The following is a 26,183-nucleotide window of genomic DNA, read 5'->3' on the forward strand; positions in this document are numbered from 1 at the left end:
TATAGAGCCTCCAAGAATTTGAGTAGTGAGGTTGTCAATAATGGGTAGAATTGGTGAATGTTACACGTGTGTAAAGTGATCACTTAAACCAGCCTATGACGGTCGACAGCTCCGTAAATGCCCAGACTTCCATATTCTTCTTCATCTTTGATGAGATGTCAAAAAATAATATAATATTGAAGTGCTCTCCCATATTTATTGTTCACTCACCATCAACCCTTCGTTGTGTGTGAAATGGGTATCATAGTTGTGTACTAAAGGATGTATAATAACTAACGGAAGTAATTAGCAATCACAACGAAATGAGGTTATGATTTTGAAATTAATGTAAAATCACAGTAAATTAATGGGAATGCCCCAGAGTTCTCAATGTATTGTAGATTACTTTATTTTAAAATCATAATAAATAAGTAAAAAAATTCATTGAAAATATTTATTTCCACTTTTCACGTAATATACAAAAAATATCAAAAATAAAGATCTTATTTTAATTTTTAAGTATTTTTATAACATCGCAGGATGCTAATCCCTCATAAAAACAGGCCACAAGGCCTACACCAATAAGAAGAAGAAGAAGAAGAAGAACAACAATATTGTTTATATTCATATTACAGTATTACTTTTGGTTACCTACTCACTTCTACTTTTTTACAAAATGTTTCTCATGTATATCGTCAAACACCGAGATTTTAATCTGCAGGTTTCGAAACGTACCCGTCTCTTCATCAGGACAATCACTACACCAGCATTCAATCAATACTACACGTCACTATTATAGCGCTATTCATACACTTACAAGTTTATAAAATAATAATCATACCCTTTTTTTAGTCAACCCGAGGACCAACAATCACTAAAAATTACTGAACAATATGCGTTAAAGACGAGGTCTAACATGCACTGATTGCCACGGTGGTAGTAACGTGTAGTATTGATTGAATGCTGGTGAAGTATTGTCCTGACGAAGAGACGGGTACTTAAACATCTCGGTGAATGGTTATATAGGTACTAACATAAGAAACAAAATATTTTTGAAAGAACCATTGTAAAGTAACATTGATTTGTCCTATCATATTGTGTGCTTTTTGTATTGTCATACTCTATCAATAAGTTTGAATTTCAAAGGTCCTCTAGGCATATGCATTGGTTTCATGTGGTAACCCAAGTCCTCATAGTGATATTCAATCTTGAAATTTTGCACCATCTGAAAAATTAAATAAAGACATAATAAAAATAATAATAAAATGTAATTATTTAGAAAAATTTAGTTTTTATATTTAATTTATTGTTTCGGCATTCACTTTGTGGTAAAACATGGTGAAATTGTAAATGAGAATACTTTAAATATCATTAATATTTAAAGTATTCTCATTTACTTCTTCTTCATCTAAAAATAAAGTACAAATCACCTTGCATATGACAGTCTGCATCTCCAGGTCCGCGAATCGTTTCCCGAGACACATCCTCTTTCCATAGCCGAAGGGGAGGGACGCGAATGGGTGGTGCTGTGGGCACTCCCCCTTTATCCTCATGCCCCCACCCTCCTCCTCCTGCACACTGGTTCCTGCCTTCAGCCAGCGTTCCGGCGTGAACTTGGTGCAGTCCGCGAAGTACTTCTCTTCAAGACATGCCAGATAATTCGTGAAGACAACCATGGTCTGAAAACCCACAAAAAACATCCATTTTTCATCAATATCAGTTTTAACACTCTCCTTCTGCGATCTACATTTGACCTGATGATGGAATGATTATTCCAAAACAGGTAATCATGAAGTAGTGTTTTTTAACCTGTCCGGGAGCATGGACGTAAAGGAACGTCAGTGCGAATTTTCCTTAGGGGTATCGACGTGAATGAACGTCGAAGTCCATCTGTCAGTAAGTATGATGTAACTTGTATAGCAATGACATCTGTGGATATTTGTGTGTATTTTTGTCATAATTGAAAAATATTTCGATTAGGTATTTTTTTATTATTATTATTACATAATTTCTATCTTCAAAATACATCGATTTAATGAAGAATTTTTTTTTTTTAATGTAAAAAGAACCCACTCCCCAGAGAAAGTCGGACATCAATTTTTGTACTCTCGGAATGGTTAAAGCGATATGAAGATGAATGATTAGAAGAGTGTTATACAACCATACCTACCACAAAGTTAACAATGCTTTTAAAATACAAAAAAATATCAGTTTTTTTTTTATAAATCAATCTACTCATAATTTATTCCAGCGTTACATCATATTATATTTCTAATTCCACCTGGCCAAGCGTTTTTATGGCTCGTCTGGTTATAATGAAAAAGAAAGAAAATAGAAAACACACATTTCTTATATTTATTATATAATTGCACAATGCTTATAGGCATATAAAGTTTTGACAGATGGCTCGGCCATTGTGTTATATTTGCTTAACGATAATTCTTTCTTTTATAGACTCTCTTTTTCAATACCCTACTCGATCCATGTTTTAAGCGCCCTTGAGGTAGTGTTTGACGAAAATGGCGCTTTATAAATTATCCAAATTTATTATTATTGTTGTTATTAGTAATAGCTTTAAAATTTGGTCAAAGTCCCACTTAACAGTTTGTATTTTGACCAAATTTTTTGTCAACGTTTACCAAAAAATGTTTTATTATTTTAATATTTCAGTGACAGTTTTTTTTCAGCTTCAGACTATTAAAATAAAAATTAAAAAATGCATATTGCTTACTCCTTTCGGTATTTGATATCCATGTATCACACAATCCCGACTAAGATTTCTGGCGTTCCACAAAACGGTTGGGTACATTCTAGAACGAAAAAAATACATTATTTATAATAATTTCACAACAAAAAATAGCCTGAATTTTTTTTTTAATCCATATTTTTTTTCGTAAAATGTGTAAATGTTTTTAATCTACTAATAGAGAGTTAAATAAAAACATTCATTGACATACATGCAATAGACTCGGTTTTGCATGTCATGTATTCTCGATTTTAGACATGTGGGTTCGAATTAAAAAGATAGTTAAATAACGACTTAATTAAATAACGCCTGAGCCTTTTTTCATATATTATCCCAAAATTGCGGAAGAATACGGTGTTTGAAAATGATGCGAAATGCATCGAAACACGTGTCACAGTAGATTTTAAGAAATAGTGGTATTTACTAAGTAAAACATTAATTATAAATGGATAGATTTTACCACAAAGTGACAATCAATTAATGAAAATTAATCTTTTGATTAAGTGACTGTGTAATTATACAAAATTGTGTGCATTTTCATCAAACATAGATGGATTTTCGTATTCGATTATTTTGGTTGTGTGTGGGGAACATATCAAAATACTGAAATATAGAAAATGGAAAAAATTAGGTCGGAAGGAAGTTGCACAAAGTTTTCAAAGCTTTTTATAAACAAAATATTACAAACCTAAAGCATTCCTTTATGCAAGCTTTGAGGTAGTGCATACCCTCCAAGTTAGCAGCCGTGATGGGAGTATCCTTCGTTGGTAATATTGACATAATTTCCTTATGAAGCTTTTCCTGCGCATCTTGGTGTAGTGATAATTGATAAAGGATCGACGACACGGCAGAACTAACCTTAAAATAATCATTTCATTGTTAAATATATCACTTTTATATTAATTAACTAACTATCACGCTGCTTCCCCGCAGGAGTAAGCAGAGAGAATAGAACGCCACACAATTCTGTCTTTTCAAACAATCTTCGCCTCTTCCACGTTCGTGCATATCCTCATACATACCCACCGATTATTTCAACTCCTGACCTTACTTGACCACTCCCAAGTATTTGAAATGCTCAATCATGCCAAGTTTTCCTTAGTCTTCCTCTGCTTATATTACCAATCACATTCATAAAATTGTTTTACCATTCTTTCTTTACTCATTCGATTCACGTGCCCACTTGTATGTGTGTTACTTTTTTCAAACAGTTTTGACGAGGTATGGACAAGTACTACATCCCTGAAGAAGGTGCTTGTCGAAACCGGTTGGAAAAAAAGTACCAAAAAAAGTGGTTAAAAAACCAAGTTTCAGTTTTATTTTATTATTTATAGATTTGGCGTTAAATTTGTAGAACTCCATTTAAATTCATTTATTAAATGTTAAAATCAAACACTAAAAAAAACACAGATAAACACATAAAAAATGTGACAATTGTTTCGCCTTATTATGTATTTTTATGTGTTTTTCAACGTCACAAATTTATTTTTATGTGCGTTTTTTTAAGAATATAATACAGTTTAGTTTTACTACAATGTTTTAAAATAGTGTTTGATTTAAACATTTAATATGTAAATTATTCTTTAAAGTTTTCAAAATGTGCCACAAAGTATCGGCAAAAAACATTCAAGGAATCACTCCCATTTCTTCGATCATTTTATTTACAAAGGAAGTTAGGTTACAGGAAGTGGGGAGAGATTTAATCCATTTTATTTGTATGGACAAATTAAAAGTTCAAAATTTGCATCTTTCTACAGATAATTAATGCATCAATATTCAAGAAATCACTCTCATTTCTTCAATCTTTTTATTTACATAGGATAAAGGTAGGATATACGAAGTGGGAAGAAACTCCATCACTTTCATTTGTACGGACACATCTTTACAAGGTCAACTTTTGACAGGTTTTGTGAATTGGAGCATATTGTGCGTATACTTACTGTATCGATACCCACAATGAACATTTCTAAAGCCATGACAACAGCAATTTGAGGATCATTCGTGTTGGAAGCCAATAGTCTCTGTAATAAGGAGAGATTCCTGTTGGAGTCGGGATTATCTTTATTCCTCTGGATTGCGGCTTCAATATGACGCAGACATATACTGAAAAAATAACGAGATTATTACGAATGCACTGTCAGTATCAAGCAAATTATATACAAATATACAGTTTGCTTGTGTACACATAAATGTATTTGCTTAAATACTTTAATTTATTTATATAATTTATTTTTTATTTTTTAAGCATTTATTTGTTAACTTTTTACTGGTACCATACATACATTTATACGTTAACTTGATTGAATTAACGAAGGAAAGGTGATCAGCCTTTCGCTTCAGGTAGCAGAGTGAAAAAATCACTCATATTTGTTCCCCCCCCCCCCTGGGAATCGAACTCGGGACCTTCAACATAGTGGTAACATAACTAACATGCGGCAAAATATGAAATGTGCTAGAATTATAAAAGAGGGAAAGAATGCAAGGAATATATGGCTAAAACAAGCATGTATTCGAAGGGAGCGTTGTGTCAAAATTTCAAAGCATTCAGTCAATAACTTTATTCATATATACTCGTATATCGCACAGGCGAGCTTTTTGGGAATAAATGTATAGAGGGGTCTAAAATTTACAGAAAGCTGTTTACAGCTAGGAAAAATATATCGCTCACTCCTTTCAAGAACGTCATAAATCAAAAATCGTCAATTTTCAGTTGTGCATGTTTTCGGAATGCCCAGAAAATGTACCATATCCCAGCAAAAGCGGCATATTTTAAACTTAATATTTACCCGCTACAGGGCAAAAAGTGTTGTTTTTGTATTTTGAAGAAAAGGTATTTTTTAATTATTTTTTTAAATATACTAAATATTTTTCAAATGGAGAAAAAACCTTCAGGTTTTACCTTGAGAAAACTGTTGCACAGCAAAAAGTTCAATAAGTGGCTTGATATTTATTTTTAATACATTGTGTTCTATGTTTAAACTTTAAAAACGTTCTCCTGAAAAATCAAGTTTTTTGATTTACGACGTTCTTGAAAGGAGTGAGCGGTATATTCAATGAGATTTTGAACAAACTAAGAGTTACATTTTAATTTACAGAGATTTAAAAACGGATCAAAAAGAAAATTACTCTAAAGACCTAAGAAATTTTCAAACAGTGCGCAAGTCTTTTTGGAAATCCAGGCTAGCCAATCACGAGCGTCGTGAACGCTACGATTGCATACAAAGCCACCTAATGCCTCCTCCCAGAGGCTCCTTCTAAAGAAATTAAAATCATTTTCATAAATATTTCAACAGATGGCGTTAATGCAGGTATTAATACCCATTTTCTTACATACAAATTAATTGCAAAAATCTACCTAACTAACTAACTAGTTAACCATCACGCCGCTTCACCGCAGGGGTAGACAGATAGAATAGAACGCCACACCACACTCTGTCCTTGCAAACATTCTTCGCCTCTTCCACATTCATGCATCTCCTCATACATACTTTCCGATTGTTTCGACTCCTAACCTGACCGCTTTCAAGTATTTGGCATACCTGATGGTGACAAGTTTTTCTCGGTCTTCCTTTGCTTCTTTTTCCAATTACAATCGCCTCATAAATTTTTTATACCGTTCTTTCCTCACTTATTCGTTCTACACGTCCAAACCATCTCAACACACCTTTCTTAATTTTATCGATAATTCTTGTCTCAGCTTTTCATTCCTTCCTTATTTCACTATTCGAACATCCATCATACATCTACCTACTTCAAACAAAATTTGTTTTTTCTTTTATAGATTTTGGAGATTTTATTTTATTTTTTTTTTCAATGCATTTCGAGAAATGCAATGGATCATTTTCATGATGTGTTATTATTGGCTAAATTAATGTGAAAAATCACAGACTATTGGTAACATTCTTATTGAAATCTGTAGAGAAGTAAGGCTTGAAGGTTTAAACTTTAGATATTATAATAAAACGAAAAACGGACACCGCTAAACGTCATCAAATTTTACGTCCTCAGGTGTGTGTTTTTTTTAATTACCTAACGTCCAAGTGACTCTGAAATCTAGCTACGGCTTATGCAACACCGTTCATTATGTCCCTACTCAGGCTTCAACTTTATAAGTTTCATAGCCTATGCCTACTCGTGAGTGGATTTACTCTTTATATTTAAAGTTACTATGATTTCATGTAATTCATGAGTGAAAATTCTAGGCAAAAACTTTCGCATCGGGTGTGTTATGGGGCGTATCTCTTTATGTATCTGCTTTATAGAGCTGTAATAGTAGTAGTGTGGAATCGTTTCTGTGACGTCATTCGTTACTAAGTCAAATTTTGCAAAAGAAAATGAAAATATAATTATATCGGCTGTTATAAACACAAAACGAGTCTTACACAATCCTTTATAGGTTGAGTATGTTAAATTAGATATTACTACCGAGTGATAATACCCTATTGACCTCGAGAAAAACATAGGTTTACAGATGTCGACTGAAACAACTTTAGTGAATCCGCTAAATGCGATCTACGCGTATTTGATACGGAAGGCACAGCCCTGACCTAAATTGTTGACCTTAAACTTAATGCGTTCATAGAGACATGATAATGGTACAGGCATTTTTATTTTGAAAAAATATATATAATGCTTACACAATATCAACAAAAGAACAATGGAAACGTGTTTAAGACGGACTTGAGAAATATTGGCATTATTTTTTTATTACAAATTTATTCATTTTACGTTTTATTGACATCGTTCATTATTTTACATGTAAACATTTTGACATCTCATCATAGATGAAGAGGAATATGGAAGTCTGTGTATATACAGGGCTTATAACTTGTCATAGGTTGGTACAAGGCGAGATAATTAATATTCCAAAACTTAATTTTCTTTAAACCCAGATAAAATATAACGTAATTGAATTTTTTGCTTAAACCACCATTTTTCTATTAAAAAAAAAAGTTTTCTTCGAAATAAATTCGGTTTTGAAAAGAAAAGAGATATTGAAAGCAAAGGTGTTAAAAAAATATTTAATAATATTTTTTCAATATTTATTCTAACTAACCAACCAACCATCATGCCGCTTCTCCGCAGGGGGAGGCAGAAAGAATCGAACGCCACACCACTCTGTATTTGCAAACATTCTTTGCCTCTTCCACATATGAATGCATGAGCATCTATATTCATACATACCCGACAATAATTACAAATATTATTATATTTATTTTAAAAAACAAAATAGTCATTGAAAACAAAATTTAAATAAAAATAATAAATGTTTTGAATATTGAAAGCATTAACTTCGTGGATCATATTGATATATTATTTTGAGAAATAAAAAGACTTTGTGTTTTGATCCACTCACATTTTTATTAACCAACAAGTTTCGACAACAATTCTTCAGGGTTTAAATTAAACCCTGTCATAAATTAAACCCTGAAGAGGGCAACAGGTTATTGCCGAAACTAGTTGGTTAATAAAAATGTGAAGGGATCAAAACACAAAGCATTTTTATTTCTCAAAATAATATTAAAATAATAAAAATTGGGGGTGAAGTGACGTCCAGCTCACAGCGCAGCCGGATGCATACTGAATTCTTCTTGCGAGTAACGCCTTAATCAAGATTTTTCTTATTTTTTTAAACTTATTGTATGTGTATTTTTTAAGTGATTTCTTATTGAATGATTTTCTTGCTTGTTTTTTAATGAAATTTATTTATTTTTGAAATCACTAATCTACCAGAAATGCAATCACTTACCTCCAAATCGAATCCAAAGCCTTGATGTATTCTCTCCAAGTTGGCGTACTGAAGAACTTCCAGAATGGGAACTTGATTTCAAGCGTCCTCACATTTATAAAGAAAGTCGTGATCGCGTGAATCAGCTCCTGTGTGTCCTCGGGACACTTCTCGTCCAAACATCCTAACCTGGTGTCCAGAGCTATGCTTGCAATAGCTGGAATAATGAATAATAAAAATAGAGTACAATTTTACAGAAAAGTTACATCTATAAATTCATTCACTAAAATGAGTTTATACTGCCGATGGTTATGGCCGTAGGAAGAGCTACCGCTATGCTGAACAATATCACGCCGGATATTGATCTGTTACATGTAGCTCACTCCTTTCAAGAACGTCATAAATAAAAAAACTTGTTTTTTCAGGAGAACGTTTTTAAAGTTTAAAAATGTAATAAAATGTATTAAAAATAAATATCAAGCCACTTTTTACTGTGCAACAAATCTTTTTAGGTAAATCCTGATGGTTTTTTCTCCATTTGAAAAATATTTAGTAAATTAAAAAAAAATTAAAAAATACATTTTATGCAAAATGAAAAAACAACACTTTCTGCCCTGTAGCGGGTAAATATTAAGTTAAAAATATGCCTCTTTTGCTGGGATATAGTACATTTTCTAGGCATTCCGAAAACATGCACAACTGAAAATTGACAATTTTTGATTTATGACGTTCTTGAAAGGAGTGAGCGATGTGTCCGAGGGGGTATTCTGAAGCGGGATTCTTCTACACCTTTAACCAGAGTCTTCTTACTTACTTTTTTTAATTTATGTTTTGAATGTATACGCTTTAAATGTTAATTTGTAATGTATATAGTTATTAATATTGAATTTTCTATTTTATTTCTTTAATTAGCTTATATTACACTAATATAAACTATTATTTACACTTAATTTACATCACATGTATTTATATATAAAATACATATATATATATATATATATATATATATATATATATATATATATATATATATATATATATATATATATATATATATATATATATATATATATATATATATATATATATATATATATATATATATATATATATACATGTTCTTGCAGTAAACTTTTACAGTACAGACTCTTTTCATTCTTCATACATTCAGGCATCTCATCATACATTTTCAAACCCTTGCACATTAAACAATTTTGTGACTCGGTTTTTTTCAATAATGGCAGTCATATTTTATCCTTATTTCTAGTAATATGTTCTTGAAAATTTTTGTTTAACACTATTTTATCCTTAAAATATAAATAAATTGAATTGAAGCCTAAACTAGAGAAGTTTGGAAGTCATTAGAATAAGCCTACATCCGGCTGATAAAGAAGAAAAATAAAATTTTATATGGATATGTAACAGGTTTTTTCCAATGCATTTTACGAAATAGGTAAAAGTTGTAAAAAAACATATTTCGACAGGGTCAATGTCAATGTTTATGGATCATCACATATGCTAATGGATGAATTTCACTGGTGTAATGATTGAATTTGAAATGTGCATTTTTTGTGAATGAACCCAAACATAAAAATATGGTATCAGGAGAGAATGAGGTAATAGAATGCAGAATTTCCATGAATAATTATTGTTATACCATACATATAATAATGTTTCTTGAACATTTTTTGTAATCATGAAATAACAAAGTTAATGCCAAATTAATAAATAATGAGAAACATGCATGTATGTATGTATGTTTGTCCGCCTCCGTAGTGTAATGGTCAGCACGCTCGGCTACCGTTCTGGAGGTCCCGGGTTCGATTCCCAATGGGGGTAAAATAAATATAAGTGATTTTTTCACTGTAATATTTATTCAATATTACCATGGACTGGTACCTGAAGCGGAGGGCTGATCACCTTTCCTTCATGTGTAAACGATCAAGATAACACTGCGTTTATATGACACAGTGCCCTATGCACCATTGGGGTGCGGATAAGGGATTTATTATTATTATTATTATTATGTATGTATGTAAAAAGTAAAAATGATTTGGAGTATGTAGGACTTACATTCTAGGGACCATTTGTTTAGTTCATTCATGAAATCGGCCGGCATTTCCTGATTTTCATCCTTGATCAGACGAGCTCTGAAAATGAGAAACGGTGGTTGTCAATAACAGGTAGAATTGGTGAATGTTACACGTGTGTAAAGTGATCACTTAAACCAGCCTATGACGGTTGTCAGCCCCGATAATGCACAGATTTCCATATTTCTTCTTCATCTTTGATGAGATGTCAAAAAATAATATGAAAAATAACTCATAATTGGAGATAATCCAGATTTGTGAATAAGTATTTGGACACACTTACAATGTTGTAGAATAAAAACCGTCTCTACCCTAGAATTTTCACGAAAGTTACATAAATTGCAAGCATTTTCCGAAAAAAAACTGACTTTCTGACCTCGTGACCTTGACTTTGACTTGGGGAAGGTCTAGAACCCGGGACTAGTGCCTACTCGGCTGTCCAAACTCAAAACACAGTAAGGGACATTTTTTGTGGTACGTTTTTTTTGCATTTTTGGACAGAATCTACTTAGATTCTACTCAGTCCAAAAATGCAAAAAAAAACGTACTACAAAAAAATGTCTCTTACTGTGTTTTAAGTCTGGACAGCCGTCAGTACTTGTGTCCTTGCATTCTTAGAAAATGAGTGCTATATCTGATTTACCTTTCGACCAGAGCCATTGCCGCTTCCTCGATAGCTCCTACATACAATTTAGCTGTTCTTGGTTGCAACATGGCCTGTTGCACTTTAGTGCGAAACGAGCTCCAAACATCGCCTTGGCTGCGAAAATATACATAAGAATATCATTAATAAATCATAGTAAATAAACATAATAATGTCATCAATAAATCGTAGTAAATAAACATAATAATATCACAAATAAAACAAAGTAATTAAATATAATAATGTCACAAATAAAACATAGTAAATAACCATAATAATATCATCAATAAATCGTATCGTTTTTTTACGGACACATATCTGTGGTGAAACAGAAGAGGGGCACAAGTCTCTAACATATACTATACAGTATCTACTCAATGAATTAGGGCCACCCATTATTTTTTTGAATACTCTGAAATCTTTTGGATTATTATATTTATTTTACATAAATACTTTAAGTTTTCTATTGACATCTAATATCATGTATATTACCTTCAATAATATGTAAAATATACCTGGATTATTTAACCCTTTACAAAATTTCAAACCCTTTTTCTGAGAAAGGTCCCTAATTAGCACTGGTAGACAGATAGTTGAAAGTTCAAAAAATAGTCCTATCTCATTTATTAGTGAAGTTCCTTGAGTTCTGGTTGTTGTTTTGTTCAGAGAGGTTATATAGTTATCGTGTCTTGTGAAAAAAACTTAATTTTTAATTTTAGTTCATAAAGTATAATTTTTTTTTGTAAACACAAGTGTTTTTTTTGAAAAGGACGAAATGGGAAAAAGTAAAGACATTTCTGAGGAAAAAAAGTCTAGTGTTATAGTGCTACTGAAATTAGAAATACTATCTAATAGAGAAATTTCAAAAAAAGAAAACGTTTCTCGTCAAACAGTGGACAGAATTTCAAAATCAATAAAAAATCAGTCATTCGCCACCAGCAATCGGCGAAAGAACTGTCGTAGGATTAGAAAAACAACACCGAGGACTGATCAAAAATCGTTCAAAGTGCCTTAGAAAACCGTAGTGCATCAGCAAAAACATTAAAAATAAAATTGGAAGAAGAGGGTATAAATATATCGGTATCAACACTGAGGCAACGTCTTTACGAAGTAAATCTGAAATGCAGGCGCCCTGTAAAAGTACCAAAATTGATACCACGAATGAAAGCGGATCGATTAAAATGGGCCAGGCTACATCGAAATTACTCGGTAGATGATTGGAAAAAGGTATTTATTTAAATTGAATTTTCAACATATCATTTTAGTAAATAAACTTATATATTTGAATTCAACTTAAATTTTCATTATTTTTCAGGTCATCTTTAGTGATGAGTGCCGGCTAGAAGCCGTGACAGAGAGCCGTCGATTCGTCAGGAGAACACCAATGGAAAGTTACAATGAGGCCTGTGTGGTAAAAGTTATCAAACACCCCCCTGCAACAATGATATGGTCATGTATTATTAACAATTTACCTGGGCCGTTGTTTTTCGTGGAAGGAACAATGAACCAAAATTCCTATAAGCAGATCCTCGAACGAATTTTATTGCCCTTTTACCATACACTCGACCCAACAGAAGGTCCATACACCTTCATGCAGGATGGGGCACCTTGCCACCGGGCTAAATCAATAATAAAATGTTTGTTTAACGAAAATCTGCCTTTGCTCCCCTGGCCTGGAAATTCTCCGGACCTTAATCCTATAGAAAACGTATGGAGCATGTTAAAAAAAATAAGGTATACTCATTTCCAAATCCGACAGTAGACTGTCTAAAAAAAAATATTCAAAAAATTAGGTCAGTAGACGAAGAAATAAAAAATATGATAAAACAGTGCATTTTAAGTATGCCAAAAAGAATTGAGGCAGTTATTTCTGCCAAAGGTGGAAATACTAAATACTAACTATATTTATATGAAAATATATGCATAATTTAAGCGTAATAAAGTGTTCATGTGTAAATAAAATTCAATGTTGTTTTATTCAAGGTTTTCTCTGAGTTATTCCTGTTTGAATTGAGAAATTGCGCGAAATTCTGCGTGGCCCTAATTCATTGAGTAGATACTGTAGTATATGTGATAGATAATATAATATATGTTTATATATATACATATAATATATGTTTATATATATACAAATATATATATATATATATATATATATATATATATATATATATATATATATATATATATATATATATATATATATATATATATATATATATATATATATATATATATATATATATATATATATATATATATATATATATATATATATATATATATATATATATATATATATATATATATATATATATATATATATATATATATATATATATATATATATATATATATATATATATATATATATATATATATATATATATATATATATATATATATATATATATATATATATATATATATATATATATATATATATATATATATATATATATATATATATATATATATATATATATATATATATATATATATATATATAGATCAGACCTGCGTTTCAGGTACTTGTCCAGGGTAATATTAAATAATAGAGTGAAAAATCACTTATATTTATTCGACTCCCCCTAAGAATCGAACCCAGGACCTCAAGTACGGTAACCGATCGTGTTGACCATTACACTTTGGAGGCGGACGCCTCAACTTTCAAACAGCTGTCTATATATTAAAGTTTCATGAACTTTGACCAGTATCCCATCTGTGTTTTTTTGTTGATTGGAAGATATTGCGTTTTGCAATAAGCCAGAAAATTTTTATACTATCTTTGCAAGAAGTTTGATAAATAAATAAATAATTACCAGTACCTAATTAAAAATAAATACTTACACGCTTAAAACACCTCCATATTTTCCGAAAAAGTCTTTTCTCAGCTGCGTCTTGTAATATACCAGAGACGGCATTGAGGGTCTAAAGAAAAATATATTATTAAAACAACAATTGTGTATGGTATATTATATTAGGAGAAAAGGACATTACATTTTATTTTTTGACATCTCATCAAAGATCACTTTACACACGTGTAACATTCACCAATTCTACCCATTATTGACAACCACAATACTCAAATTCTTGGAAGTTCTATATATATGAACCAATTTCGAAACGTTGATCTTGAATCATTAGAACTTCACTAGAGACATCTATTGGTGAGATGAAAAGAAGCTTTTTATTGAGCAGAAACTCTTTTATTAGAATGTGAGGTCCGAATTCTGGATTATAATCACGCACATGAGAAACGCCAGAAAATATTATTTAAGCTTATAATTTTACCAGATAATTTATTTACAACATTTTGAGTGTGTCCAAATACTTGTTCACAAAATCTGGATTATGTCTAATTAAAGGAGTTATTTTCATATTATTTTTTGACATTTCATCAAAGATGAAGAAGAATATGGAAGTCTGGGCATTTACGGAGCTGACGACCGTCATATGCTGGTGTAAGTGTTCACTTTAAGTGACAAATTACATAATTGAAATGTACAATTTAGGGACCTTCAGCATTGTAGCCAAGTGTGCTAACCACTATACCAGCCTTTTCTCTTTTAAACACATTATTTTCTACTTCAGATAAAATGTATTTTAAAACTTGTGATTTTAGTCTTAAGTATCTTTATATACTTTAAACATACATTTGAAAGTTTTACTATTTTAGTAATTTTTTGGAAAGGTTTATTTGTAGCATTGATTTTATCACATAAATTCAATACTACATTAATACATTACAATTAATATTTTAAAATTGGTAATTTTTGTTTTAAGTATTTTATTATTCATTTATAGTTTATATATAACTCTAATGCTCTGGATAAGTTCCATTTGAAAATTAATGCCGCCAAAACAAAATCAATGATCGTTGAAAAAGAGCAATCTGACCTCCATCCAACAATACTTCTCGGAAATAGAGTAATTCAACAGTTGGATCAATTCTGTTATCTGGGTAGCACGCTAACATATAACAATAAATGTACCCTAGACATAAAAAAGAGGATAACGCTAGCCAAGCAAACTTTTATGAAAAAGTACAGCCTCCTATCAAACAAACATTTAAAAATTGAAGTAAGAAAAGGATTCATAAAGGCTTTTGTTTGGAGTGTTTTGTTGTATGGGTGTGAAACCTGGACCATCCAAAAGTACGAAAAAGACCGGCTTGAAGCATTTGAGATGTGGGTTTGGAGGAAGATGACCAAAACATCATGGGTCGTAAGGAAGTCCAACGAAAAGGTGTTGCAGGACGTAAAAGAAAGAAAAGAGCTTATAAATCATATTTTGAAGAGGAAGGCCAAGCTAATAGGGCACTCAATTAGACATAGCACCTTTCTTAGCAACATCTTCGAAGGAAGAATCTTGGGAAAACGAACAAGAGGCCGCCCAAGAACTTCATACTTCCAGGATTTGAAGCGGCTCATGGACGTCTCCTCCTATTCGCAGCTCAAGAGGATGGCGACTGACAGAGACAAGTGGCTGACACAACAAGGCGCTGCCTTTAGAAGATGATGATGATGATATAACTAGAAGTTTTACTTTTTAAGTTAATTTTCATAAATACTTTTTGTAATCAAAAACGGTTTGTAAAATTGCAAAACCTTTTTTTATCATTTCATGTTTTTTTTTACATATTGCTCATATTCTTTGGCACGTTTTTTGGTTAAATTAAGTATCTTGTTTATTATCAAACTGAGTGAATTTCTCCACTTTAATGGTAGGGGAATCAGCCATATTTTGTTTACAACTACATTGTATTATAAAGACAACATAAAAAATATTAAAAATAATAAAATAAAAAACTCCGCGCAAGTTTGGTTCACCCAAGTATCTGCTTATATTTTTTAGTATACATAAACTCGTACCTGTTTGGGTGTTGATCTTCATTCCTGAAGACTTTCTGTATATCATCAGGATCTGCGATGAAAAGGATATCCGGTTTTCCTGGAATCCCAGTTAACTTCAGACAAGGACCATAATCGTCGTATAATTTTTTTCCCATCTTGTCGAGTCGCTCCAGTTCAAATTGACCTGTAACAAGGGAAAAAAACATCTATTAAAGGTCTTTAAATAAATTTTTCTCATGTTATTTTTATGTTGAACAGTGGACTCAGTTTTAAAAGGTAAATAACGTGTATGTATCGCAAAAATCGTATTGAAAAAGCATTTTTTTGTAATATTATTTTTTGACAGCAGAAATTGATGTAATATTATTTTTTGACATCTCTTCAAAGATGAAGAAGAATATGGAAGTGTGGGCATTTACGGGTCTGACGACCGTCATAGGCTGGTTTAAGTGATCATTTTACACACGTGTAACATTCACCAATTCTACCCATTATTGACAACCACACTACTCAAATTCTTGGAAGTTCTATAAATATAAACCAATTTCGAAACGTTGTTCTTGAATCGTTAGAACTTCACTAGAAACATCTATCAGTGAGATGAAAAGAAACTTGTTTATTGAGCAGAAACTCTTTTATTGGTATGTGAGATCGGAATCCTGGATTATAATCACATACATGAGAAACGCCAGAAATAAAGTTTTTTTTTTCGTTAATTATAAGAAAGCAAGATTCTTGTGCTTCCACTAACCAAGGAAAATATTTTTAAAATACCGTTAAAAAGACGTATTTTAACCCCATCCGGAAATAGAACCAGCGACCTCTTGCATTGTAGCGAAATGTGCCAACCACTACACTGCGGAGGCGGACAAAAATACATACGAGTATATACTAGAGATGGTTGAAATAACAGAAAACTGTTGCTTTAAATCAGTTTTTCTTTTGAACAGTTATATTATTTTGAAACCGTATGAAACTGGTTCAATGATTTACAGATTATTTTTCAGTAAGAGCTCCATAAAACACTTTTAAACGTTTCTATAATGTTATTTTTAAACACTTTTTCCTAGTGAAAAGTGAACGTTGTATTTAAGGTTCAATATACGACAAATCACAATTTCATTTTCTGTGAACCCAGATTTGACGCATTTGATATTTTTCGCACAACTTTTTTGTATTGAAAAAAACATGTTTTCTTCGAAATAAATATATCGTAGTCATACAGGAGAAAGTGACCAAGTGCATTTTTTTACAAAACCGTAATCATTGACTATTTGATATCTTACTAGCTTAATATTGCCCTGAAAAACATCCCAAAGGATTTTAAACTTGGAAGTATAATATAATGACTTGGTAAAAATGACTAACTGCATCGATGTTCATTTTTTTGCCAAGCAAAAGTGACTTAAATGGCCCTCCTGAACATTTTACCTTTTGGTAGTTGGTCACTTTCTCCTGTACGACTACGATATAGTCTTGAAAAGAAAAGAGTTGTAAAAAAATGTAAAAATATTTTTTCAGTACATATTCCAAAAACAAACAAAAATGCGATTTGCATGTAAAAAACACACGTGACCCGACGACCGGCTCTATGCGTTGCTGGAAGACAACTGAGTTTTATTAATGCGAATTTGGCCTTAAGGGTATACTCTCAAATTTACAAAGTGAATAATTAGTCATGTCTGCGCACATTTTTTAAAATGTGTATTGAAAATTGGCAAATTAATATAATTTATCATTTTTTAACTCCTTGCCTTTTAATAACTCTTTTCTTTTGAAAGCCATATATTTTTTTCGAAGAAAAACAAAAACGGCGTTTTAAGCGAAATATAAATGCGATTACGTTAAATGTTACCTGGGTTTAAAGAAAACTGAGTAACTCAGAGCAGCCGGTCGCTAATGAATTATACTATTGCGAGTAAGGCCTTAGTATTAAAATTTTCAAATGGATTTAATAATAAGTCTTTATTCCAGCTTGACTAAGTGGTGGGTGCAATACTTAGTCAGCCATATATCGCTCACTCCTTTCAAGAACGTCATAAATCAAAAAACTTGATTTTTCAGCAGGGCGTTTTTAATGTTAAAAAATAAAATACAATGTATTAAAAATAAATATCAAGCCACTTGTTGAACTTTTTACTGTGCAACAGATCTCTTTAGGTAAAACCTGAAGGATATTTAAAAAAATAATCACACAATACCTTTTCTTCAAAATGCAAAAACAACACTTTCTGCCCTGTAGCGGGTAAATATTAAGTTAAAAATATGCCGCTTTTGGTGGGATATAGTACATTTTCTGGGTATTCGGAATACATGCACAACTGAAAATGGACGATTTTTGATTTATGACGTTCTTGAAAGGAGTGGGCGATATGTTTTACATTTTTTTTTGTATAAAATGAAATTAAAATAATAAACAAATTAAAATAAAAACAACGCAAAGAAACGGCGAAAAAAAAAAGATGAGAGATTTTGGAGAGATGTGCAGATGAAGATTAGCTCGCTGGCAAACGCAGCACTGTTAAAAAAAAGTGTCTACCTTGTGACGTCATATAACTAATTGCACATACGGTATAAAGAGTGGGATAAAACCACTTTTTCTTTTCTTAAGCCAGCTGACCCAAATTCTCTAGTATAATCACACACCAAATTGTGAGTTTCGATATACAATACCCTACTATTCAAGATTTTAGAATCTGGTATTTTGTACTATTCGAACAAGGCTGTCTAGCAGAGTTGAAATTACAGTAAAAAAATAGCGTAGAGATTATTTATGAATTCATTATAAAGGGTGTTTTTTTAGAGATATACAAATTTAAATATCCCGCAGTAAAATTATGGTGGCACCTGCCGTGTGGCATAATGCGCCATCTAGTTGAAACCACAGCGCTGTCTCATCAATTCCATTCAACTGAGTTACGAAGAAGTCAATCATGGTCAATCAAATTCTTGAAAGTTCTATATATATGAACCAATTTATTAGAACCTCACTAGAGACATCTATTGGTGAGATGAAAAGAAGCTTTTTATTGAGCAGAACTCTTATATTAAATGTTAACGATGCGATAATTAAACATATAAAAAAGTATGGCAAAAGCGTGTGACCCCAAAAAAAATCAATTAAAAAAAAATTGTTTAAGTAAAATCACTAGTATGGCAGGTATCACCCAAAATTGGGTGCTTTGCCAATAAATTAAAAATAAAAAAATTAAAAAAAACTCTTATATTAGTATGTGAGGTCCGAATCCTCGATTATGATAGTGAAGCTCTAATGATTCAAGAATAATGTTTCTAAATTGGTTCATATATTTGGAACTTCCAAGAATTCGAGTAGTTTGGTTGTCAATAATGGGTAGAATTGGTGAATGTTACACGTGTGTAAAATGATCACTTAAACGAGCCTATGACAATCGTCAGCCCAGTAAATGCCCAGACTTCCATATTCTTTTCCATCTTTTATGAGATGTCAAAAAATAATATGAAAAATAACTCCTATAATTGGAGATAATACAGATTTGTGGACAAGTATTTGGACACACTCAAAATGTTTTTTTAAAATAATAATATCTACTTTTAATAATATCTTTTTAAATACACCTTTCCTTCATGTGTAAACGATCAAGATAACACTGCTTTTATATGACGCAGTGCCCTATGCACCATTGGGGTCCGGATAAGGGTTTTATTATTATTATTATTTAATAATATCTACTTTTGCTTGTGTTACAATATGCCTCAGTTGACAAAGAATATTTTCGTTTTTTATCACTGGTCTACACCAGTGATTTAAATTTACTAAATTGCTTAAAATTAAAGACTTATCAACAAGTGTGTGTATATGAACTGTAAATTAACACGTTGTAGATAAAACAATTCTCACCCTAGTCTTATATTGATAAACTGAAGTGGAAATACAAACAATACGTCATTTTAAACACATTGCAGACAAATACTCGTATAACTAATGTTGATTTACGTTATTTCTTGTTTGATTATGCACTTATTTCTTCAGTGCATTTGTAACAAAATCAATATAAATAAAACTAAAAAGAAAATAAGGAAAATTGTCATGCTAACTAACTAACTAACCATCACGCCGCTTCCCCGCAGGGGTAGGCAGAGAGAAAAGAGCGCCACACCACTCTGTCCTTGCAAACATTCTTCGCCTCTTCCACGTTCATGCATCTCCTCATACGTACCCGCCGATTGTTACGACTCCTAGCCTGAAAACTTTCAAGTATTTGGCATACCTGATCGTGCCATGTTTTTCTCGGTCTTCCTCTGCTTCTTTTCCCAATAACATTCGCGTCATAAATTTGTTTTACCGTTCTTTCCTCACTCATTCGTTCTACATGTCCCAACCATCTCAACACACCTTTCTTTATTTTATCGATAATGCTTATCTCAGATTTGCATTCCTTCCTTATTTCACTATTCGCATGTCTATCATACATCGTTTTGTCGCACATTCTTCTGAGAGATCGCATTTCGACTGCATTCAGTCTACTTTCATCCTTCTTTTGCCAACTCCATGTTTCACTTCCATACATTAGAGTTGGAACCAGGACTCCGTTGTGCACTGCCAGTTTAGCTTCCGCTGATGGGTTTTTATTTGCTATAACTGATTTCAGTGCACCATTCACATTGTTCCCAGCATTGTCATGCGCCTTTAAGTATTTTCTCTGCTTACCTCTGTTACTTAGTTAGTTTTTATTTAAGACCTTACTCGCAAACATAGAATTCAATAAGCGACCGGCAGCGTGCATCCATTTTTTTTTATAATACATATAACATTTTTTTTAGGATCTGTATTTCTTCTTCATCAAACCATAGAGCACTGCGTCATACAAAAGCAGTGTTATCTTGATCGTTAACACACGAAGGGAAGGTGATCAGCCCTCCACTTAGGTTCAGGACTTGTGCCCAGGGTAATATTGAATAAATATTACAGTAAAAAAATCACTAATATTTATTTGAAAAAATAAAAGGTTATTAAAAAAATATTTTCTTAAATATGTTTTTAACTCCCTACATTTCAATAACTCTTTTCTTTTCAAAACCTTATATTTATTCTGAAGGAAAACGTATTTTTTCAATACAAAAACGATGTTTAAAAAATACCTCAAATATTCTTCTAACGCTTACTTGCAATCATAGAATTTAATTTTAACTCCTTACTTTCATTTTTTTTCAATAATTTATTCGGCAGTCACTTTGTGGAAATATCTATCCATTTTTAATTTTAGTTTTACGTAGTAAATACCACTATTTCTTAAAAGTACTATTCCTTACCTTTCAATATTTTTTCTTTTCATAACCATATACTCGCATTTATTTCAAAGAAAAACAATTTTTTTCCAAACAAAAACCTTGTTTTACGAAAAAAATACAATTACATCTTACGTCATAATTTACTTCGATTTAAAGAAAATTAAGTTACGTTTTATCGAATATTGCCTTAAACACAAAAAAAAAATACATGTCCGAATTAAATTTCTCATTTTATACTAATCCCTCACTCCTTTCAAGAAAGTCATAAATCGAAAATCGACAATTTTCAGTTGTGCACGTTTTCGGAGTGCCCAGAAAATGTACTATATCCCAGCAAAAGCGGCATATTTTTTACTTAATATTTACCCGCTACAGGACAGAAAGTGTTGTTTTTTGCATTTTGAAGAAAAGGTATTGTTTAATTATTTTTTTTAATATAAAATGGAAAAAAAAACGTTCAGGTTTTACCTAAAAAGATCTGTTGCACAGTAAAAACTGCAATAAGTGCCTTGATATTTATTTTTAATACATTGTTTTATATTTTTAAACTTTAAAAACGTTCTCCTGAAAAATCAAGTTTTTTTTATTTATGACGTTCTTAAAAGGAGTGAGTGAAATGTGACGTTGTTTTTGTAGCTTTGGGACTAACAAAATATCGATATTTCCAATTATCTTGTAATCATTGGAAATTTTAATTGCTGGATACATAGTGAAAAGTATGTAGCTACTAAATATAATGAATTTACGCGGGAATCAGAGCGTGTCAGGAGAAATTTGTTGCATGATTTACGCGGTGCATTGTTCTTTACAAATAGAAAATAACGACTCCGTTCAGATTATAATAATGCATTATTTTGCATCTGAAGTCATTGATCTATTCTGCATTTTTCCATTGTAATGTACAACTTAAAAATAAAATTATTAAGTATAAAATACACGTTATTTGGCCATTCTCAAAATAAGAATACATTCATATAATGCTTTAAGTATTATTTGAATGCATTTTCCTCAAAAAATAAATTAGATTTATTATTTAAGGTAATAAAATATGTTACATACAGTAAAATCTCAATATAACGGATAAATTAGGGGGAGGTTTTTTTTATATGTATTTTTTAAAAAGGGTTTGACATAATTTATATTTTTGTAAACAATACATACGAATATAATTTATGTTTGAAGCACTAACTTGTGATTTTCCATTTATTATTAAAATATAACTTAACGTCTATCACAAAGTGACCAATGGATGTTAAGAAGAGTGTTTTAGTACCATACCACAAAGTTATCAATGCTTTTAATGTACAAAATACAAATATTTACATACCAAAAAAGGGCAAAAACCTCCAGCTATTTCCTAAAAGCGGTAAAGGCCTCGGCCCTGGAACTTGATCGTAACTCTTAGCGCATCTCCACTCTTTATCCTCCGCCGACATGTTCTCCTGGTAGTCAGGCTCCAGCAAGAAGCTGGCCTGAGGCGCAGCGCTGGACTTCCATCTGCTGAAGGAAGCCACCCTCGGATGCTTTTCATCCAACAGTCTGAAGACTCGCGATGTCAGTTTTGTCACCGCCATTTTGTTGTCATTCGAAGTCCAAAATGGATAAAATCTATAGAAAAAAAAAACAAAACTTAAACCTGTTTTAATAATTTGTTTAAACCGGCATTCTCAACATTCTCAAGACAAACACAATTACTCTCAAGTATCAAGGGGATCTGATGACACACACAGAAGAAGAAAAAGAATCCTGTTATTTGAGTTAATGGTTAACGATTGTAAGATCCCTCGGTATAAGATGATTTATACCAAATTAATGTATGTATTTCGCACACACGAAAACCCTGAGAAAAAAGCTTGCAAGGTTTTAAGATTTGTAAAAGGTTTCAAGCTATATTTTTTTCTCTGAAAAAGAAGCGGTTAGCTTCGAAACCGGTAGACATAAAAATTAAGTTATAATAAAATATTTAAGGTGTTTTTAAAACAAAGTTATATTTTAATTATAAAATAGAAAATCACAAAGTTTTTGCTTCAAATATAAATTATAATATTGTATAAAATAAAATGTTTTATATTTTTAAATATATTATTGGTTCGAAAAGTATTTATCCAAACAAGGATAAACATATAGAAAAAGGAATTATGCATTAACCTGAAATATTTCATAATTATAAAATAAAAATTTATGTATTAATTTTAAATCAAACACAGATTTTTTGAGTCGAATGTCATTCGTTTGATAATGCCCTAACAAGGCGAAACAATTGTCACAATATAATTTTGTATGTGTTTTTGTTAATAAAATACAACTTAGTAGACTCAAAAAATCTGTGTTTGATTGAAAATTAATACATAATTTAAAATGGAGTTCTACAAATTAAACGCCAAATCAATAAATAGAATAAAAATTATTATTGTTTTATAGTTAGGAAGTGGCATATGGTATTCCAGATATCGATATGGTCCGCGAAATCATTGCCAAGGTTTTGTTACGTTTGAAACTTAGTAAATTTCCATTTGTTTATTCAAACAATAAGCGATTTTTTTATTTATGCTCATCGAAATTCCGTACTTTGAACACCTGCGAAAGATTAGCTGGAGACTGAGGGAAACAAGTTAAAATAAAATTTCAAAAAATGAAAATACGTTGAGCAAAATATAGTCTTAACAAGTAACAAACACGTTCTGTCATTGTGTTGGTTCCAGGCATCGTCAACTAATACAGTACCAACTCTCACGATTTTCCGGGATGAATGGTAGGAAAAATCCCGTATAATCGATTTCCCGATTAATCCGAAAATATGAAAAAAAATATACAAATAAAGAGAAAATTAATACTGCTTTATATGCGATTATGTATACCTGCTTGCTTACCAAGCCACACGTGTTGACAACTTGACACTACTAGAGACAATCCTAAAAATTGATAATTTTCAAATTATTTTTGACATCTCAAAAATTGATAATTTTCAAAATGACATCTCAACATAGATGAAGAAGAATATGTATGTGAGGTCCGAATCCTGGATTTTATTCGCATACTAGATAAACGGTTGAAAATACCCTTTTAATTTTTATTTTTAGCTTATAATTTGACCGGTTATTTATTTACAACATTTTGAGTGTGTCCAAATACGTTCAGAAATCTGGATTATCTCGAATTAGGAGCTTTTTTTAAATTAATTTTTTTGACATCTCAACATAGATTAAGAAGAATATAGAAGTCTGGCATTTACTGGGCATCGTAGCGTAATGAAAGAGTTTCAGCTTAATAAAAAGCTTCTCTCATCTCATCATAGATGTCTCCCATAAAATTCTAGTAAATTTACAGTTCGTTTCGAATTTAATCGATATAGTTCGAAGTTCTTAGTTCTCAAGAAGAATTTGAGTAGTGTAATTGTCAATCATGGGTAGAATTGGTGAATGTTACATGTGTGTAAAGTGATCACTTAAACCATCCTATAACTGTCGTTAGCACCTTAAATACCCATACTTTTATATTATCCTTCATCTATGTTGAGATGTTAATATGACATCTACATTTTTATTTAGTATATGACAAAATTCGTATACAGCTAATCCCTTAGTTGGCACATGACGCATAGCAATATAACTTTACCTCGTGTTCAACTGCTAGAAAATTGCTGTCTTTTTCAAACGACGCCATTAAAAAACGTATAAAACGTAATGGAGCATAAAACAGTAGCCTTAAAAATACTGGTTCTTTGATATTTATATTCATATTTTTATTATTCTCAAACCGCATCATTTTCTTTCTGTTTTTCGAAAAAATATACGCGCATGTCACCAGTAAAGATTTGTTAAATTTAACGTGTCACAAATCTGGATTATCTCCAATTAAAGGAGTTATTTCTGATATTATTTTCGTCAAAAAAGCTTCTTTTCATCTCACCAATAGATATCGCTAGTGAAGTTCTAGTGATTCAAGAATAAAGTTTCGAAATTAGTTCATAATATATATTGGTTCATATCATTGATGATAATAAGGAAGGCAAAGGAAAATGGGAGTTTAGGGAAGGAGGTAGCGGGAAATACTCAGGGAGGAGGTTTGGTGGACGGTTAGGATTTTAATGATAAAGAGAAATGTAAAAATTAATATCATATAAGTATACTACAATGCATAATTATATAGTAACATTTTGAGTGTGTCGACCATCATAGGTCAGCTCCGTAAATGCCCAGACTTCCATATTCTTCTTCATCTTTGATAAGATGTCAAAAAATAATATATAGTAAATATAAATAATATAAAAGCCCCCTTGAGACGACATTTCGTAAAAATGGCGCTGTATAAATTTATTAACAGTGAAATCGGTAACTTCCGTATGGAACCACTGGCCTGACGACGTTTTGTTAAAAATAAAATTGATCATCATCAAACAGGTTTTGGGTTTTTCGACCACATGTTCAGTAGGTACGTCATTCACGCCTGACCTTATGTATTGCCATTTCTAAAAGTATTTGCCTAGGCATTCACGAATTGAATATATTTAACTTCATGTAATTTTTGTCACTTTTTCGTCAATATTACTGTTATATTAACTTAACAGTTTTTGTACGCTTTTATTTGTTTTATCACAATGGTCAAATGTAACTGTGAATGTAGTAAAATAGCAAACAATAAAAAAGAGTTTTTCATTTCAAATTTGACCTTATGATAAAAAGTCCATTTAAAAAAACAGATAAGGCAGATTCCTTCCTCTTGTATCTTGTATCTTCATCCAGTTAAAATCATATTCATTTTTAATTTATGTTTTACTTAGTAGATATCACTATTTCTTCAAATCTACTTTCGATGCATTCCGCATCATTTTGAAACACCGTAGATTTTAAGAAATAGTGGTATTTACTAA

General features: G+C 31.3%; 1 protein-coding gene across 1 annotated transcript in view; it reads right to left on the minus strand.

The window, feature by feature from the left end:
- The window catches only part of LOC148302413 (uncharacterized), a 44,649-nt gene that overhangs the window by 17,559 nt on the left and 907 nt on the right, over positions 1-26,183 (minus strand). The window contains exons 2-12 of the mRNA XM_088271675.1: positions 22,641-22,921; positions 16,061-16,226; positions 14,037-14,117; positions 11,187-11,303; positions 10,527-10,603; positions 8,475-8,670; positions 4,666-4,828; positions 3,414-3,583; positions 2,711-2,789; positions 1,410-1,658; positions 1,100-1,204 (exon numbers count right to left, since the gene is read on the minus strand). Of these exons, the coding sequence (XP_088127801.1) occupies positions 1,100-1,204; positions 1,410-1,658; positions 2,711-2,789; positions 3,414-3,583; positions 4,666-4,828; positions 8,475-8,670; positions 10,527-10,603; positions 11,187-11,303; positions 14,037-14,117; positions 16,061-16,226; positions 22,641-22,887 (1,650 nt within the window). The 5' untranslated portion in view covers positions 22,888-22,921. The remainder of the gene's footprint in view (positions 1-1,099; positions 1,205-1,409; positions 1,659-2,710; positions 2,790-3,413; positions 3,584-4,665; positions 4,829-8,474; positions 8,671-10,526; positions 10,604-11,186; positions 11,304-14,036; positions 14,118-16,060; positions 16,227-22,640; positions 22,922-26,183) is intronic.

The sequence above is a fragment of the Brachycentrus maculatus genome, unplaced genomic scaffold (assembly GCF_059751285.1).
Source record: "Brachycentrus maculatus isolate JH-2025_06_01 unplaced genomic scaffold, ASM5975128v1 h1tg000454l, whole genome shotgun sequence".
In the NCBI taxonomy this organism is placed as follows: Eukaryota; Metazoa; Arthropoda; class Insecta; order Trichoptera; family Brachycentridae; genus Brachycentrus; species Brachycentrus maculatus.